The 20,467-nt window shown below is 40.6% G+C and overlaps 1 protein-coding gene across 1 annotated transcript in view; it reads right to left on the bottom strand.

Annotated features, from left to right (window-relative positions):
- GLDC (glycine decarboxylase) overlaps positions 1-10,435 on the bottom strand; it is a 46,242-nt gene extending 35,807 nt beyond the window's left edge. The window contains 4 exon segments of the mRNA XM_069881166.1: positions 9,530-9,608; positions 9,717-9,829; positions 9,832-10,206; positions 10,399-10,435. Coding sequence (XP_069737267.1) covers positions 9,530-9,608; positions 9,717-9,829; positions 9,832-10,206; positions 10,399-10,435 — 604 coding nt within the window.
- Positions 10,436-20,467: the final 10,032 nt, after the last annotated feature.

Here is a 20,467-nt window from a genome sequence, read left to right as displayed (position 1 = left end):
TTTGAAATGTTTATATGGCAAGTATTCTCACACACTCTCTCCTCCAAGTATGCTTTAGTCATTGGTCTTGCTTCTACTTATTTCTTCGTGTCCTGAAGACTGTGCAAAAATAACATTCAACCTGTTCCTAGTAGTCAATGAAATAAACTATCCAACGTCTGCCAAAGGGAAAAAAATTACAAAATATTTCAGTACTTGAGGATGTAGAAAGATGGGTCAGCTGGCTGCCTGAGATTGGGCAGAGAGACAGTCCTGCCCAATCTAACTGACCTGTGTGGAACCAGACACCCACCCTCCTAGGTGAGGTGATTAGATATTCCTCCCCACCCCCCACAATCTGACCCTGGAAAATGCTATACTAGGACAGCTGCATCGAATTCTGTTCATTCTGCACTGCAGCCAGAAAGGCAGACTTTGGCATATAAGGCTACAAATCAACAAAGCAAAACAGCTTAGGCCCTGGCTGTCTCAAAACCAATTTTCATTCTCTAAGTTACCCCAGCAAAAGAGATCAAGTCAAAACAGATAATGCTCTGGAACATGGTGACAAATAAGTCTCTAGGTTTTTAATTACTTTTTTTCTGCTGCTGTAAGAAAGGATATTATAACTTTAACTTAAAATCTTGTCTCTCTTCCTTTTGCTCAATGTGCTACTATTGCATTCCTTGTATAAAGATTAATTTTTTAACAAGTCTTCTGGTTGTCCATTAATTCCTTCCACAGTCACATAATACCTTCCACAAAGTTATTTTTTTACTAATCTTCAGTTCTCACTCCAAGGTTGATTTCTTCTCTACCTTCTATTCAATATTACTATTAAAACTAATGTATTAAGATTAATTTCTTGTTTTCAATAAATTGCTTTTTTTTCTAGAGACTCAAGAGTCCCGTGTTTATCATACCTGAATCTGGCAAGATCCAGGGCAAAGCTTCTAAGGTGTAGTGAGCAGCTCACTTTCCCATACTCCTCCCACTCAGTTTATTGCAGACAGAGGCACTTGTTTGTTTATTTTAGACAAGAGTTTTAACACTGCAGGTAACTTCCCCTACCACTTGTAAGCCAAAAGTCTGATGAAAGATAGTTTGGGTGCCATTCAAGAGGGAGGCTTACTCTTACAGAATTCAAACATCAACAAGTTTTGTTAAAAAATGTAGTGAACTTGCTCATTCTACTCCAAACGCAGCTGAAGCCAGGCTATCACTTAACTTGCTTGCTACCCCAATGTCACACAGAAAAATGCACTGAGAGTGTGATTTCTGCAATAAATTCATAACACAAATATTGTACTATGCACCAAATAACATTTCCTTTGTCTGCCTAACTGGATGTTTCTTCTAGAGAGTAATTTCTCAGTAAATACAGCTAACAACTACCACATGAAGACACTGAACTTGTGCTGGAAGTCCCTGAAATAATACCTCTGTTTCCAAACTGATTCAAAACACAAAGCCAAAGCTTAGCAAGACTGTGAGCAGCTGATGTAGCAACTAAACATAAGAGTAGAACTACATCCCACCTAGAAGAGCTGTGCTGACAGACCCCAACGCTGAATATATTTTTAGTCACTACATTTTTATCAGCTATCTGTGAAGACAGTTGCACTTCTAGTTTTAAGCAGGGTGGTAGAATGCTGGAGAGCACACTCCCTCTTCTCCTGGTTTGCCTCATTTGCCTTTGTAGTGAGCAAAGGAGTAAGGTAACAACATCAGCACAGCTCAAACACCCCCCTCCCACATTTGGCTTGCTTCTTGGGAGACACCTAGGATGAACACTCCTCCCTGATATCCTACACTGGCTTGAAGTAGTTCATCACAGTTTGTTTTAGGAAGATGACAGATAAGGAACTGCATTCCTAAGTAACGGAAGTCAATAGCCCCTGATTTGTCTGGATAGTCTGTCTTAACAAAGACCAAGCAAAAGTCTATCTAGATTTATCATGATTTAATTTTCACAAAGTCAGTGCTTACTATACAGAAATATGGATCAGAATTCAAGCAAAACTAATGCAGACTGGGGTGCAGGAAAGCAATACATACATTGAGGTCCAAGGGCCAGAGAGAAAGGGAAGGAAACCTTTCTTAACAGCGCCCCTGGCACCGACAAGAGGAATGAAGGAGAGACAGCCAAGTTCTTCACAGCGGTGTGGGGCAGAAGAATAAGAGACAGCGGCACAGGAGAGTCAGGCTGGGGACAAGGAGAAGCCTTTCCTACAAGGACAATTCAGTGGTGGGGCAAACTCTCCATGCTTGGGGATTTAGTACACAACTGAGTGAAGCCTTCAGCAGGCTGGTCTGAACCTACAGCTTACCATGCTCTGGGCAGGGGCTGGATATCTCCCCAGATCCCCAACAGCCTGAACAGAATCCTATTGCTCTGTCAGTAGCTGTATTTCCTACTCCATCAAGCCTAGTTATAACAGTGTGTTCCCATAATATTGTTTGTGAAAGGGGTTTAACACTGTATGGGTCTAAAAGCAGAAGAATGCTAACCATAAGAGTGATCTTATGTACATTTAAAAATTAATTTTCAAATTCAAAAAGGAATTGCTGTTTCTGGTTTGGTCAACAACGGTGTCACTAAACCCAGAAAACTACTCAGACTTTTTCTGCTGTATAAAGTATAGACCTGAGAGCATGCATAGCAGAAACAGTGTATTCAATGTAATAAATAAAAATTTATTTATTTATTTAAAGGTAAACCATATGAAGACTAGGATTTCAGCAAATTTCAATGCATGTGGTTGAAAAATTACAGCTTGCAAGGTGCTGTGTTAGATTTTTTTTTTCAAATTCTCCCCAGCAACAGGTGAAATAAAGAAGCAATATCCAAAATGGGGAAATAAAACAGAATTTTAAAAAGTGGATACTGTTAAGAAATGGTTGGAAACTCCCCATCACAGTCAGCTGTTTGTTTCCAGTTTTCTAGGTTAACGTGGTGGATACACCTTTACCTTGAATTCATTTTATTGAGTGTCAACCATGAATTCATGAAGAACCTTGTTGGGCAAAAAAAATAAAATTGCCAGCTCAGTCACTGCAGTTGATCTTTATTCCCCTCACCAACACATTAGGCAATACAATCAAAGACAGTACCCAGAATAAAGTTCAATGACCTTGCAGTACTGCTATCTTAGAACCGCAGAAAGAAAATTCCCTAAGGCTCCCAACAGCAGTTCTGTGAGGACACTTCACGACTGTTGCACTCACAGGTAGAAAAGGCAAAACGTATAAAAATCATAGCAAGGAGGAGTGAATTACCAGGTTACAAAACAATTATACTGCTATTCCTGTTACTGTTTTAGTGTTTAGCACAATAGATTTGCCTTGAACTTCCAAGATACCTGCAAAATAATACGGTACCCAAAAGAGAGAGAAGTCAAGACGGAATTAATTATAAAACTTAAAACACAATGGGGAGGAAGCTATTTGTCTGACCTAATTTTGCTCACATTACATTAGGTCTTAAAAAAATCCATCTAGCATCTGAGATGAAGGAAGCAAGATCTTCAGAACAGGTGATATAAGAAAAAGGGGGTTAATTTATTTCTCTTGCTTTAACAATTAATTTGATCTCTGTTAAAAAAAATAGATTATATTGAAGCAGAACAGTTTGAAAACACTGTCAGATACATAATAATGCTGCAGGACAGCACAATAAAAGTGCCTGTTTCAAGTGCGGAGCCCAGCTAGCAACTTCCCAAGAGGTGGGCAGAAAGCCAACACCATCTGTTGCCTTTCCTCCTATTTTCTGTCAGGCCACCTGCACTCACCCAGCCTGCCTGGGCAGTAAAGTCAACCTTAGGATACTTCAAGGAGTGGCAAGCAGGCAGGGGCTGAGGGCCAGCAACATGCCTGTCCTCCATCCTACACCCGAGTGCTGCTGCTTTTGGGAAGAGCAGCAGCAGAACAAACATGCTGTGAGGAACAAAGTGGCAGATTCCTGCACAACCTGCCTTTGACAACACTCTGGAAGATAACTACCCCTGTTATCCAAAGCATACAGCGTGGACTCCAGCAGAAGGGATTTTGAAATGACTATATCAGCTCTAAAATTCTGACTGACATTAGGAGCTAATTACAAACTCATCCAGAATTAATTTTTAAGCGGCATTTTAAAGACAAAACCATAGATAAAGTAGATTTAACTGCATGAAGAGCAGTTAAATTTGATGATTCAAATAGTCTCTCTCACACTATGACTGCTTCTGAGCCATATTGCTCTGAAATGTTTATAGACTGGTTAGGTTTTTTTATAAAGAGTACATAAACTCATGTTTATAAATTCTAAAATTTGAGAATGTAACTGGGAATATTTTGCTAAGAAAATCAGAGCAGAGTCATTTAATTCAAATCCTGAACAAAAAAGCAGAAATAAGTAACATATGTACAAAGCCTACCCATTAAATAAAGATGGATATACAACAACAGCATTACAGGGATGACTGACACAGACAGTAGGTTTGCAGGGATAAAAGAAAGAGGATTAGTCTTATATAAGACAATCTGTTCTTCTGCTTCAAATGGGTCAATCACTACACATGTGCTAAAGCACCTTCCATACCTAAAGACAAGCTGTTTGTTACAAGCTTGCTTACTCGGGGGTGGGGGGTGGGGTAAGCTCTGATACTTAGTTGTGATCAACAGGTATTCTAAAGAGTTGTTTAGTCTTGAAAATCCTGAATGAACAGAAGAGACATGCTGAAATAAATTTTCCCTGAACAATATCTGCAGAAAATGCTGACTGTAGAAAAGCACCCCTTTCACAATTGGTTGAGGTACAAGGCTGCAACTTACTGTTAGGGCAATCAGACATTGTGCTGTTTCACACCTACTGGCTTTCAGTCACATATTCAGGTGGTTTTACAACACCCACAGCAGTCACCTTTAAAATGGCTTTTTTTTGGTCAGAACAGAGACATAGACATTGCTGTCATATTACAACCTGTTTCAAAAACTTCTTAGCTATCATTCCTTCTCACTGACCATGTCTGTATGAGAAGAAATCTACCAATACAGGAACACTAAAAAATATTGAACAAGTGTTTCTAGTGTAGATGTACTTGTACCAGCAAAACTTGACATTTAGCAAAATGGCTTTTTTTCATTCACACAGAAGCAAAACAAATGACCAGTTAGGGCTAGAGGCTTTCCCTCTCACTGTATTATGTCCTTCAAGGAAGTAATGAAGCTTGATTCTTCCACTGAGGAGTAGAGCTGAGCTTAAATGTCTACAGAAGACAACATGTGTACAGCAAGATTGTGCTTCTACTGTAATCAGAGGTTTTAGTTATGAGCAGTGGAATATGTCATACCACTTGAAACAGCTCTTTAATCTAAGCTGCATGCACAAGAGGATTTTTGTTTCAGCTATTGCATACACATAGCCAATTGATTTTGTGTCTTTTAGACAACTTGTTACGTTACCATGGGAAGAAACCGTAATGCAAAACAACCTTTCCTACTGCCACACCTAATAAAAATTTGCAGATATTCATATACATATACATCGCTGTGGGGCATGGTTTAGTATTTGATAGGAATGGTTGGACTTGATGATCTGGTGGGTCTCTTCCAACCTGGTGATTCTATGATTCTATGATCAAATGTACACATCTCAGAACAGGCCTAAAGCTATGAAAGTTTTAAAAAAAACCAGAAATATAACCACAGAGACCTATGAATGCCCTAAATACTCTTTATGACGTGTGTATGATTTTCTCAGATTGCATATAAATTCTAGTAGTAAGCACTGAATTCAACGAGATTTCAGTGGAAGCTCAACTGTGTTTTCTCATACAGAAGACTAGCTCGAGCATAGCCTATTTGTATAGCTGCACTCGAACCTGTGGAATCACTACGGTTGTGGTTTTAATTGAAGTTATAGAGAAGTGGAAGTGTATATTTAAACCACTAGGAACTGCCATATTAGATATTTTATAAAGGCTGAAGTTGGACAAAACATTTTGTATCACCTTGCCTGGTTCTCTCATTGCATGCATGTTTGGGGAAATGTGGGAGCAATGGGAGCAAAATTGTCATCATACATAGGAAAAGAAGACATTTAAAAACTAATACAGTTCTCATGACACTTTCCCAGTTTTACTATTTCACTTTAATATAAGTGATATGACAGAAATATACCGTACTCACATAAGAAATCCCACCCTGCTGATCAGAAAAACAGCATTCTCTCTCGTGGTACATTAAGGAGGAAGCAAGTTTTATTCAGACTACAGTGTCCTAGGTACAAGATGTTCAATGTGAGTTGCACAACCTTAAGCTGAGGCTTTTAACTTTTCTTTTAAAAGTTGTGAAATTTTCTCCTATGAATACAGTGGAAACTTAGTGACAAAACGATACACATAAAATTACAAAAGACAGTTCATTACAGTGGTGTGCAGAAAAGTTTTCTGTACCTCATCCAAGCTTCTCTTTTGAAAACTCACTGTTGCATGCCATGCAATGTGTGATTCTGTACCACAATCACATTCAAAGTTTATTCTCATGGAACAAGAGCAGCATAGTAAGTGGAGCAAAATGCCAGTGAACTGAACACACTGTTAGTTAAAGAGGTCCTCATAGGACAGAACTTGCATACACCAGGACACCACAAATGCACAGTGAGCGATATAGGAGATGTCCACTTCAAAATTGCTATGCAAATGAACATGAGAACACATAGAAGTGCATTAAGATTTTGACTTACGGTGACATAACAGTTTAGTTTTCAATCATGTATAATTGTTTTAATATCCAACTGTACTGTATCACTTTTACATGTTTTAGTAATGTAAAACTGCATAGAAGCATCAAATGCAAAATAAAGACAATAACAAAAAAAAAGAAAGAAGAAAGGTCTTTAAGAAGCAGTTATTAGTGATAATCTGCATTTAATTCCCTTTACAGACCTAAAAATGTAATTATCTGATAAGTTCTTTTCTCTGAGGAAACATGAAAAATCACTGTCTGTCAGGGAGAACACAGATTAAAATACATTAATCACAGGAAAATATGCCAAGCAATACTTTCAGCAATTACGCAGACAGAAGAAAGTGATTGAATTCCAATTCTTTACCTCCCTCTCCCCATTTTAATAGGATGGGGAGCCACCAACAACTAAAATACCATTGTACCAATAAAAGTTTTAGAAGGAGAGACTTTCAGCCAATGCTGTATCTCCTGGCTAGAATCTGTATTTTCAGGCCCTGGTTTTCCTGGCTGTTCACTGTGGTGCTGCCTCTCGCCTGTGATGTCATCTCAGAGCAACCAGACTGAACTGGCCGGGAACCTCACCAGAGCTCAGGACCCAGAGTTTACATTCAAATTACAGCACACGGATGAGCAAGAGAAAAAAAGCCAGTGAGAGGAATCAAATTTTCTACAGATCAGGCAAAGGATCTTAACACAAATATAAAGTTAATACTGATGTAATTGACTACTATCTGAACGGCCACAGAGTTTTGTTACTATCAGCAGAATTGTTTAGCTAGGTCCATTCGTAAGTGTTTCTTTCACTCACAGGATTTCCAGTACAATGTTCACAGCTATCTATCAAGACTACTGTTACACAGATGGAAATGTGCTGTGATGGCTAGCTTTTAAAAATGTTAACATCAAAAAACTGATCAAATCACATCAGAATTTCTTTGCCAAGTTATTGCAGTGCCCCAGCTGCTGGCTCAGAGGTTTTGTGTTAGTCTACAGTGTACCCATCATGGGGAGACAGAGCTTTGGCACCTTATTGGAATACTTGGGTTATTATTGATGACAGGACAACAACAAAGACACTGCAGGAACAGAAGAGCCAACAAAAGACGGCAGCACCTCAGAAACCACAGCAGACACTACGGCAAATACTTTTTCAACACACTTTCCCCTCTGTAGCAGATTTCTGGGGAAAGTGAAAGCACAGTACCACTCAAGCTCTAAAGTGGTGTTTACAGGAATGCCTCAAGTTTTCCAGCATGAGGGCTAGACGTGGAGCAGTTGAACTATATCATCAAGTTAGCCTGCGAGCATTAAAGCAGAGCTGCTGCCCAAGTCTTGCCCCACACTGTGCTTTGTCGCGGAGATGAGCTCGTGACACCCAGGGGCAGTATCCAACCTTTCGGAGCAGAGGGAAGGAGGCAAGGCGGGGGTAGAGACAAGGGAAGGGAAAGGAAAAGGGGAGGAAAAGGGAAGGCAAGGGAAAGAAAAAGGGGGAAAAGGAAAGGGGAGGGGAAGGAAAAGGGAAAGGAAAAGGGGGAAAAAAGGAAAGCAGAGGGGAGGGAAAGGAAAAGGGGGAAAAAAGGAAAGCAGAGGGGAGGGAAAGGAAAAGGGGGAAAAAAGGAAAGCAGAGGGGAGGGAAAGGAAAAGGGGGAAAAAAGGAAAGCAGAGGGGAGGGAAAGGAAAGGGGGGGAAAAAAGGAAAGCAGAGGGGAGGGAAAGGAAAGGGGGGGAAAAAAGGAAAGCAGAGGGGAGGGAAAGGAAAGGGGGGGAAAAAAGGAAAGCAGAGGGGAGGGAAAGGAAAGGGGGGAAAAAAGGAAAGCAGAGGGGAGGGAAAGGAAAGGGGGGAAAAAAGGAAAGCAGAGGGGAGGGAAAGGAAAGGGGGGAAAAAAGGAAAGCAGAGGGGAGGGAAAGGAAAGGGGGGAAAAAAGGAAAGCAGAGGGGAGGGAAAGGAAAGGGGGGAAAAAAGGAAAGCGGAGGGGAGGGAAAGGAAAAGGGAAAAAAGGAAAGCGGAGGGGAGGGAAAGGAAAAGGGAAAAAAGGAAAGCGGAGGGGAGGGAAAGGAAAAGGGAAAAAAGGAAAGCGGAGGGGAGGGAAAGGGGGGGAAAAAGGAAAGCAGAGGGGAGGGAAAGGGGGGAAAAAAGGAAAGCAGAGGGGAGGGAAAGGGGGGAAAAAAGGAAAGCAGAGGGGAGGGAAAGGGGGGAAAAAAGGAAAGCAGAGGGGAGGGAAAGGGGGGAAAAAAGGAAAGCAGAGGGGAGGGAAAGGGGGGGAAAAAGGAAAGCAGAGGGGAGGGAAAGGGGGGAAAAAAGGAAAGCAGAGGGGAGGGAAAGGGGGGGAAAAAGGAAAGCAGAGGGGAGGGAAAGGGGGGAAAAAAGGAAAGCAGAGGGGAGGGAAAGAGGGGGAAAAAGGAAAATAGAAGGGAAAGGAAAAGGGGGAAGTAAAAGGAAGGGAAATAGGAGGAAAAGGAAAAGGAAGGGAAAGGAAAAAGGGGAAAAGGAAAAGGAAGGGAAAGAGGGAAAGAGAAGGGAAAGGAAAAGGGGGGGAAAGAAAGGGAACTGAAATGAAAAGGGGGTAAAGGGAAGGGAAGGGAAAGGAAAGGGGGGGATTAAAGAGAAGGGAATGGAAAAGGGGAAAAAAGGAAAGCAAAGAGAAAGGGAAGGGAAAGGAAAACGGGGGAAAAGGAAAGGGAATTGAAAGCAAAGGAGAGGCAAGGAAAGGGAAGGAAAAGGCAAAAGGGGGCAGAGAGGGAAGGGAAAAGAGGAGCGCAGAGAGGGGAGGGAGCAGAGAGGAGCGGGGGTCGAGCCCGGCGGCCCCGCGGTCACTCACAGACATGGTCCTCCATCCTGAGCGGCCTCCGCAGGCGGATGCTGGCCGGGACAGTTTTCTCGATGAGCTCCTCGACGCTCTGCAAAGAACGGGACGGCGGGGCGCCGTCAGCCCGCTGCGGGGACGGGGTGGGGGGGATCCGGTCCCCTCGGCCCCGTCCCCCGCCTCATCGCGGGCACCCACCCACCTGCACGCCGAGGGCTCGCAGCATCTCGCCCTTGTCGCGCTCGCCGGGCCCGATGTGCCGCCGCGAGAAGTCATCGTGCCGCGGCAGCAGCCGCTCGACGCCCCTCCGCGCCGCGCCGCCCGCCCAGCGCCGCCGCTCGACGCCCCGCGCCGCCGCCTCCAGCAGCAGCCGCCGCCCGCACCGCTGCATCCCCCCCTACCCCCGGCCCCGGGCACCGACAGACACCGGCCCCGCCGCCGCCGCCCGCGCTTTGTGCGCGCGCCTGGCCAATGGGGCGCGGGGGCGGCACCGCCCCGCCCGCCCCGCCTCGCGGCGCCCCCCGCGCCGGCCCCGCGCGGCCCCCTCCTCCCGCGGGCGGGACCGCCGGCCCCCCCGGGCCCGGGGCGGGTCACGGCCCGGAACGGGACCCTGGGGACCCCCGGGCACCGCGCGCCGCCCGCCGGAACGCTGCTCGGAACAAAGCGCGGAGGCGTCGGGGACGCTCCAGCGTCTAAACGGAGTGACAGCGGGAAAGATGAAAGGTAAAACGAGAGGTAAAAGTGTATTCCCGACGCTTATTTGCATCAACGGCGAGGAGGTGCGTCTGCATCGAGGTCGAGGACGCTTCTTTGTATCAACGTTTAAATAGAGTGACCATGAGAGACATGAAAGGTAAATTGAAAGATAAAAGTATATTCCCAACGTTTATTTGCATCAACGCCAAGGATGCGTGTTTGCATCGACGTCGAGGATGTGTGCTTGCATCAGCGTTTAAATATGAGCGACACTGAGAAAGAAGAAAGATAAAATGAAAGATACAAATATATTCCCAATGTTTCTTTGCATCAGCGTCGAGGATGTTTCTTTGCATTAACGTTTATATAGAGTGACAATGAGAAACATGAAAGGTAAAATGAAACCTAAAAGTATATTCCCGATGTTTATTTGCGTAAACGTCGAGGATGTGTGTTTGTGTCAATGTTTAAATGGACTGACGATGAGAAACACAAAAGGTAAAATGAAAGATAAAGGTATATTCCCGATGTTTATTTGCATCAACACCAAGGATGTGTGTTTGCATCAACGTTTAAATATGAGCGACATTGAGAAAGAAGAAAGATAAAATGAAAGATAAAAATATATTCCCAATGTTTCTTTGCATCAGCATCGAGGATATGTGTTTGCAGCAACGTTTATATAGAGTGACAATGAGAAACACGAAAGGTAAAATGAAAGATAAAGGTATATTCCCAATGTGTATTTGCATAAACGTCGAGGATGTCTGTTTGCGTCAACGTTTATATATAGGCAACAATGAGAAAGATGAAAGGTAAAATGAAATATAAAAATATATTCCTGACGTTTCTTTGCATCAACGTCGAGGAAGTTTCTTTGCATCAATGTTTAAATAAAGTGACAATGAGAAAGATGAAAGATAAAATGAAAGGTAAAGATATATTCCCAAAATGCACGTTGATTTCGTCTTAATTGTATCACTGCACTTACTGCCTGTCTTCTGGGCTTAATGAGAAAATTAATCGCTAATTCCAGACCTAAAAATAAGTTTGCTGTGCACCAAAGATCTTTGTTTCTGCGATAAACATGGACATAATCCTCTGAAATAATTACACTCCCACAACTTATTCCAGCATGCATTCAGAGCAACGACTTAAGTCCCCAGTTTCCAAGCAAGAGACCCCCAAGTTATACACAAAGCTGAGCTGAAGCTGACTTCAAATGACAGAGGTGTTTGCTGAGAGGGTTAGTTATATAAATCCCATACTGACTTTAACGGATTGCTACTCAGAGGTAATCATATTTCACTTTTCACATCTATCATTTGTTTCTTTGTAACTATGAAGGAAATTAAAACTTTGTTATGACTTTTTAACAACATAATATAACAAGACTGAATAGAGATATTAGAAAAAGACATTAAAACCACAATAGTAACAAGTTAATTCCTGTTATTTCTTCCTGTTATGGATTTCTGCCTGAACCTATTTCTTTTTAAAGCACTTCCAAAGCTTTGCAAAACAATTTGCAGATTTTTGTCCAACTGTTCCTGCAGAACTTGTCCAAACAATAAGTGTTCCTTAAAAAAGTAATCCATTTTCTCTGGCAGATAATATTGAGATGATATTTCATGCAAAATAAGCCATTACAGTCACCTCACCTGAAGCTCTAATGTCATTAAAATTGTTTCTTCAATGTGGAACAAGAGTATTATTTTTGCCTGTAGCGCTATAGGAAGTGAGGTCTGAAGGGAAGACAGAAGCATCCCAAACCTCCCTAACCATGTGTTTTCTATCCATATTGCTGGTTCTTCCAGAACTAAACCCAGTTTTGGTTCCATTTGAAAAGTGTGATTGGGAGGAAAGAGACTGGAGAAATGTGCCGGTGAGCGGGGCAGTAGTGTCAAGGCATGCCCGCTTCATCTGGAGAGTACCACATCTGGAGTGGTTTGATGAACCGTTCTACATCTTTCTCCTTCAGAAACTCAGCATGGATTTCATGGACTACGTGCAATCGCTGTGGCAGAGATAAAAGCCTGGCTTATGTGCTTGACCAGTTACCCAGCTCTCTAGCTGCCTTCTGAAAACTGGATTATGACCTTAACAAGCAAAACAGAAATCTTGAACAAGAGATGTAACAGAAAACAAAGGTTTGATGTCAAATGTGAATAACACCTTGCTATCAATCCAACAAAACCTAGATAACCTTGTAGTTTCAAATAAATCTATCACTTTGAAGCACATAGCCAATGAAGCAATCTGTTTCGTTCATGTCCATCAACAAAAGGAGGGTGGTTCCCTGGAGGAGAAGACAAAATAGCAAGCTATTGTCTTGCTATTAAAGCTGTTAGCTGAGAGCTCAGAGATGTGCATGTCTTGGCCTAGTGAGCTGATGTCCTGCTAGTTGCTCTGTAGCTGCTAGGGATGTCAGTTTTGTTAGACAGAGCGCAGAACTCTTAAGAGGAACAACCTAAAAATTAAAATTACACAGTGTATGTGCTCCTTTTAACAATGTTTTTTGGCTTTATTTGAATGACATAATTGCAGTTCTATTCATAACTGCAAGTTCATGGCTGTTGTTGGAACTACCTTTCTTTTCTCCTCATAAGTCATGAAATACCACAAGAAAATTGCGCTGTATTCTTTTTAGGTGCACTTCAGTTCCCTCCTGTCACCCTAAGCTGAAAGTCTATTCCAGCTGATAGGCTTCTGCTCCACTGTATCAGAGAAAGTAAAGACTGGGTTAAGTCTACAGTGTAATCTGTAACAACAGCCTATTCCTGACACTGGCCAATTACAGTTGCCTAAGGAGAAAACCAAAACTAGTTCAAAAAAGAGGTACTGATACCACTCCGCAGTATTTCTGCCAGTTAGCATACTGGAATTTCTGCATTTAGGAGTTCTCAGTGTTCCTTTTTCCCAGTTTTGTTCATCTGCCAGCTGAACCCATGTCAGCTGTTAGTCGAATAAATGTAACACCTTATTATTCACTTGCTACCCTCTCTTTCTCCATCTGCTATTCCTTAAAGTCATGAAAAGCACTCATAATGTTAAGGACATTGCAACAAGTAGGACAAAATAAATCATGTGGTTATCAGTACAGACTGAGTCCACTGTATGCTGACTTCTGTCCTGATGAAAAATTCTTTCTGTAGAAATTCCTCATCAGAAAGTAAGGTTTTAGCAGGTTAAACTACTACCTGTGATGCCTTTTCTACCAATATTACTAGCCATCACCAGTGTTTTCAGAAGTCTCTACCAGATCATGCGAGGAATACCTACCAAACTGTCTCTTGATAGCCAGGCTTATCTTAAGTGTCAATCCAGATAAAGGACATCATCATTAACACTTTACCTTTCTTAACACGAACTAGTCTTAATGTGCAGGGACACAAGAGGTACAGTGCGTTTCTTTCAGTTTAGCTATATATAATTCAATAATGAAGATTATCTGAATTTCTACTGATAATGATCTGGAGGTTTTTCTACTTTATATATATGTATATTTTCCAGTTGTTGATCCTTAAATATATAAATGAGAACAGATTGCATAATATTTTTATGCATATTTTATACATATGCTTCTTATCAAATAGATTATTTTAGTCTTTAGAGAATAGAAGTTAAAATACACATTTGTGCCTTCTTTTGGGTTTGTACTGTTTAAGACATCTTTATCAAAGTATTTTCTTTTGACGAAAAGTTTAACCTGTAGCATAATTCTTTGCTTAAAATAAGATTTGAAAAGCACTATAACTGCTGTTACATAAAGAACAATACAGATGTTTACCTAATATATCAAGCCAAGAATTACTTAACTTCATTCCTAAACTTACCATTTAAGTGAAGCAGTAATATATCCTCTCTTTTTCACAAGCAGTTATCAATTGATACTAGTTGGAGGGAAACTACTTCCGGCTAGTACATCTGCATTTACTCAGTGAGGGCTGAATTGCCACCTCTTAGGTTTTTTTCAGTCCCTTTACACCAGCAAACTTTAAGAGCACCATGGATTGCATGCAATATGTACCCAGGAAACAGTTTTCGCGTTGCTGAACTCGATAGAATAGTTTCATGATGTGTTCTTTTGATACCGAAGCATCAAAATATGCAGTAGGATAGATAAGTCATGTTGAGGGCAGATAGCCAGTCAACAACATATTCCTGAATCCATAATAGCACTCAGAACCTTATTGCAGTCCCCTTTGCCAAAGGAATCAGGAGCCGTTTTTTGCAGTCTTCACCCACTGCTATTCTTTCACTGACCACACATGGATCATAGAACAAAATATACATCAGTATATAAGATAACATGCTTGATCTGGTAGGTTTCTCATGGATCATAATGGTTTGGGTTTAGGGCTGCTGTCCTATCAAAAGTCTGTCACACCAGATATCACTAGTAGCATGTTGTTCCTCTAGGAGCCATAGTCAAGGTCCTCTCGCGTGGAACTGTGTAAACACCTTGATCTAAGATTAATACACATTCAAGCTTTTAAGTATACCTTCTTTAACTGACAGTCCCTTATTTAACTGATAGTCACCGAGTGATACAGTCCTGTTTGTTCTGAACTCAGAAATATCACTGCACAATATCACTGCACCTTGGTAAGAGCTAACATTCCACGTAATTTCAGATCTTGTTTATTTTCAGTTATTTGATAAACTGGATTGACTGTGCTTGTTCCCTAGGAAGTGTTTTTACTCACATACACACCTGTACCTTCAGTATCTTCAGGATACAGCTTTCATTTTTGTTGTGTTGGAAATACAGTCCTTAACAAATCTGCTATGTTCCACACTTGCTAAGTCAATAGAGCAGACCTACAATATTCTACGACTCCATATCATAAATCATAAAGTATATTTCATATCTGAAAGGCATAATAGTTAAATATTGGTACAATTTGTGTAGAATAATATGCATTTCTCGTCTGCAAAATGAATGTAGCAATCAAAACTATTCAGGCTCTGTGTACGTTTCTTGGGTATATGTATAATGATGGATGCCTTTCCTATTATGTTTAAATATTCAAATATAGTTTTCTTTTCCTTAACAAATAAATTACTAGTATGATCTTTTTGGCAAGGGAGAATGACACAGAGGGGTCTGATAAGTACAAGACAGTGAAGAAAGGAAGGAAAGGAGAAGCTGTTAAAAAGATACTTAATAATTTAGCTGACATGTGGAAGACAGGAACACCTAAGTATCCTTAAATGTTAACCTTGGAGAAAAGTCCTTCCAACCCCATTTCTCGTGGGGGCAAATGGCTGAAGAAGGCAAGCGTCTGGAGATTTGTAAGGTACCAAGTGCTGTCAGTGTGGTTTTTCTGTCTCCCTCAGATCAGGTACTCCAGGAGTGAAGGGTGACCCTGGAGCAGGCAGGGTCATCCCTGGCACGTTATGATCACAGCAGGGTGAGCCAAGTGCTGGTAGTAGGATCCATTGACAGTCCCAGGCAGTTGAATCAGATCCATCCAAGGACCCCAGACAAGAGCAAAGGAAGATGAGACCAGAGATGGGACTAGAGACAAGCTAGAAACCTTGTGTGCTCTTTTAGCACACAGAGCTGGAGATAGCGGACGACAAACATCTAAGGTGTTCATCTAGGAGATGAGCTAGCTATCACATAGATGTGAGGTCCATCCAGATAGGGCCAGACTGGTTTGGTGACTAGCACTCGCAAGATAGCTGAGGGCCTGAGGCTGAGGTGAGATGGAGACTCTGGATTCATAGGCAGTGTACGAGTGGGCTGGCTAGTGCCAGTAGGACCTACAGGTGCAATTTGGTCCCTGATTCTCTCCTCTAACAACTGAAACAACTGGTTACGTAGGGACTTTCTGTAGACTGGCTTTGCCCACAGGCTTTTAGATTGTTTTACAAACTCCTGAATTAATCCAATCTTCTGTCTAGAAGTGTCTTACGCCTTCAACATGAGTTAAACCTTTTTTCCTACTCCACTTCATTTTACATTTGGAGTTAGGGATATCCAGAGAAGATATAATGTGAATTAACTCAAAACACCACTGCTTTGTTCTCCATCTGCCATCTCACTCCCTCATGCTGTGACTAACTAAACTGCCAGACATCTCTGTGAGAAATAGCTGAGTAGGGCAGTGGCTGCTGCTGCTGCGTCTCCACAACAAACATCTCTCCTTCCTGAAAATTCTAGGATTGCAATCAAATATGCGTTTGTTTCTGGGTTTGGGTGGGGTTTTTTTGTTTTGTTTTTTTTCCCCCCCGGCTCTCATTGCCATTTCTAACAGATATATTTGTCAAAATCTACTGTTAATTCTCACAAACACCTAGCATTGTCCTCTATAAACCTCCAAAAGGAGAAGGCCAGGAGGATTTATTTCCTACAAAGTCAGAACTATTCGTTGCTGAGTGGGTGATTTTCTAGTCTTTCTTTTTGTCTCTTGCTCTTTTTTAACTTCGTTCAAAGGTAAACTTGTAGACCTTGAATGCAAATTCAGTTATTTACTATTGGATACATTAAACATCTTATCATGTTAATTGTGTCCATTGGCTTTTAAATACTGAATGTGGCTATATGATTAGATTATTGCCTATGCAAATACTGTATATCAGTACATGTTATCTATTATGAATACGTATGTAGTAGACATTGCACTGCAAGAATTTCTCTTGCCCAATCTAGTTTTATTAGGCAATAAAAAAGTTCTCTCTGGCACAAAGAGAACTGTATACTGTTGACCCTAACAGGTGTATCATGACGACAAGGTACTGAGATATTCTTTGGGAAATAAACATCTGACCTCTCTTATTCTTATCTAGGAGTTAAAGACATTATGCAACAGAGTACGCGGATTTTGAAAATTCAGGAAGTCTAAAAGGTTGTTTTTCAGAAGCTTGCTCTTGCCCTGACCCAGATGTAGGACCTTGCACTTGGCCTTGTTGAACCGCATGAGGTTCATACAGGCCCACCTCTCTAGCTTGTCCAGGTCCCTCTGGATGGCATCCCATCCTTCTGGTGTGACAACTGTACCACTCAGCTTGGTGTCATCTGCAAACTTGCTGAGGGTGCACTTGATCTTGCTGTCTATATCATTGATGAAAATATTTAACAGCACTGGTCCCAGAAATCCCTGTGTTCTTGATATATATCTGCAACTGATTAGATATTTTAGTATCTGATATTTTGCACATTCCTAATGAATATGGCTAGGTGAGCTCTTAAACATAGACCAAGCAGCACTGAAGAATCTGGCTCCGAAATCAAAACCAAATAAATACCTTAATGTTACATAATGTCTTAGTTAACATGTAACTTGGAAAAAACTTGAAATGTTGCAATGCCTTAGTTCTGGTATTAGGTATCTTTTTACTAATTCTGTTAAAAAAATTGAAAGTAAAAGTACCTAAACATAAGCTTTAAAAATGATCAGTTCACATATACTTACTAGAGGCTTCTTAGAACTCAGCCGTATCTTCTGTAAACTTTCCAGCTACAGTAAACATGCTTCATCGTGGGACGGCGTGATCTGACCGTGGCTTACTGTCCACTTCTGCTCCCTGAATCTCTCAGGGATTGCACATGATTTGTACAGTCATGATTCTGCAGCTCTGGCCAAAGAACCATGCAACAGAGTAGTGCTGCATTAACACACCTCGCCCCTTAAAAGGACTCCTTAGCATGATAATGAACCTCAACTGATTCAGAAATTTGTATTTGGTGCAGTACAGTAAGGCAAAATCCTGAGTCAGGTGGAGAAGGAACAATGCTCAGACTTTGGGAAACAGCTGGAAAAGTAGACTGCAGCAAGACGCTGAAAAATGCAGTTTGGGATATCTATAGACCAATAGATAGAAAATGCTTGTCACTGTCAGTATGGTTTTTGTGGGAGGAGATGATAGAACAAGTGATGCTAAGAGCAGAGATCAAGACAGGACTAACCAGTGGTGAAGAATAATGAGACAAGAACACAGAGGAAGTTAGGAATAATAGTAACTGTAGCGATGAACAACAACAACAAAAAAAAACCAAAGAAAGAAAAAAAATAAAATAACTACCTATTTGCTAGATAAAGGTTGTGTCCTAGAGAGATAACAATGACTTTAAATATGCTAAAAATACATTATAATGCATATATCTAGAGACTAGATTAAATATTAAAAGGAAATACTAAATCTTTAGTTATTTTCAGCACTTCGTTTTGTTTGAATGTAAAATATAGCATGTTGTTCATAATCTGTAATTAAAACAGCATGGCAGTGCACAATGATGCGGGAAGCTGAGAAATCTCAGATGCTATTAACAATTTCTTTCCTGTACTTTAACATGATCATGACATAAAAAAGATGCACTATCTCATACAATTTTCTCATTGCAGCCAGTCTTTCAAAGAATGACATGGCAAAATGTTAGCTAGTAGATGAACCGAAGAAAGAGGGAGTTGAATGTCCATAGTGACAGTATCTGAAAATTATATTGCTTCATATTGCACCTTCCCTTGTGGAACACTATACCCGTTACCCATTGATTACTCTGAAATGTGTATCTTGATTTTCCAATGGACACAAAGTTAGTTAAGAACAGTCTGTTAATTTATTACGGTAATGATGAGAACGTTAGAGATCACCATCTTCTAACAGTGCTAATATATTAGCTTGCCTAAGTGCAAATATTTGAAATGTATCTCCTCTGTGCTCACATTTACCAGTTGCAAAATGGCATTATGCAACTCTGTCTTTGGCAATCTTTTTAAAAAGCTGAAATAAATAGTATGATCAACTCACCTTTACTTTCTACTTAATTAATGTTAACATCAACCAGAAAGAGGGTCTCTGAAAATTTTGCGGAGGGAAAAAGCACAATCACACTTACTTGTCCGAGTGATAACTGCTTTCTAGAACAATGTGTTGCCACACTAACCTTTGCCATGTGAGTATAAGGGGCTTCCAGAAGTGAGAAAAAATGTGATCCTTCTTACTGCTTCAACAGAACACTTGCTCGCTGTTGATCAACATCAACTCCAGGATATAATTAAAAGACAGAAATATGTCTTTCCAAAAAAACAGTATAGGCTTATTTGTAGGGGAAAGACTGGACAAGGAGAATAAAATAATACAATCTGTACCATCTCGCCTAAGTAATTTTTAATCAAGGTAAGCAATATGCACTGTTAAATGGGACTTAGTACTCAGAAGCTCTCAAAGTAATAAAATGCAATAGTGGCAATGAAATACAAATAATAGATTCTTTCTGCTTCCTTGATCATATCTCATTGTATTAACTCTTTTTGTAATATATAAAATTACTGAAGAATAACCTAAGAATAGATTACCTAAGGTCATCCATTACTGAGACGCAGATAGCAGAATCTGAAATATTATTACCTTCCATTTAAAATTTCTAACCAGTACCAAGTAATATGCGTCATATTTCTCTATTAATTTTGTTTATAAACTATCCTGAACATCTCAGTTACTACTGAAAACAGAAAACAACAGAAGAAATTAGATGGATAATGGATGAATAGACCTGAAATAATTGCACAGAATTAAGAGAATTTAAAGTAATAAAATAATGTGTAAAGCAAGAATAATTGCTCTATGAAAACATATATGAATAGTAAAATTTACGAACACAATTAAATGTTCAGTAAAACAGAAGGTTAATCAGTGAAAAATGGAGAATTTACAACACTGTTTAAAAAAAATAAAATCTGAGAATCCTAGCTTTAAGGAGTCTGTTTCCTTCCATATTAAATTTACTCCTCTGAGATTTTAGTCCTGTTCAGAAGTCAATGAATATATATCCTTGAGAACAACATAAAACACTTCATGACTCTTCCTGTGTGTACCTTATTCCATTTGCATAAGTATATTTGCTGCCCCATAAAACATGAAGTAAATTATTTACTAGTAAATAACATAAAATGGGTATTTCTTTTCTCAGTTCTCCTGAATGAGATTCTTCATCATCTTTTTGCTTAAGAAAGACCCAATAAAGGCCAACATACTGTCAGTCATATGATTGTATAATACTTAACAGAGAACGACACAAAATGCTAGCAAGAAGCAAGAAGTTAAAGTAAAATCTAACCTCCCTTGTGTCCTTACATGCCCATCTGTCCGTGTCTGTGTCTGTCCTCCCCATACCTTGACCCTCGATGGTCCAGTCATATTTCACTACGTGCTCCTCTGCCCTACAGAACTTGTTTTGACAGTGGATTTAGCAGAAGGACGCTGTTGGGTTGTAAACTACTCCCTGTGGTCCTGCAGGTTGAGTAA

This window comes from Phaenicophaeus curvirostris, chromosome Z (assembly GCF_032191515.1).
Source record: "Phaenicophaeus curvirostris isolate KB17595 chromosome Z, BPBGC_Pcur_1.0, whole genome shotgun sequence".
NCBI classification, from domain to species: domain Eukaryota; kingdom Metazoa; phylum Chordata; class Aves; order Cuculiformes; family Cuculidae; genus Phaenicophaeus; species Phaenicophaeus curvirostris.
The sequence above is the reverse complement of the archived record's forward strand: the minus strand, read 5'-3'. Positions and strand labels throughout refer to the sequence as shown.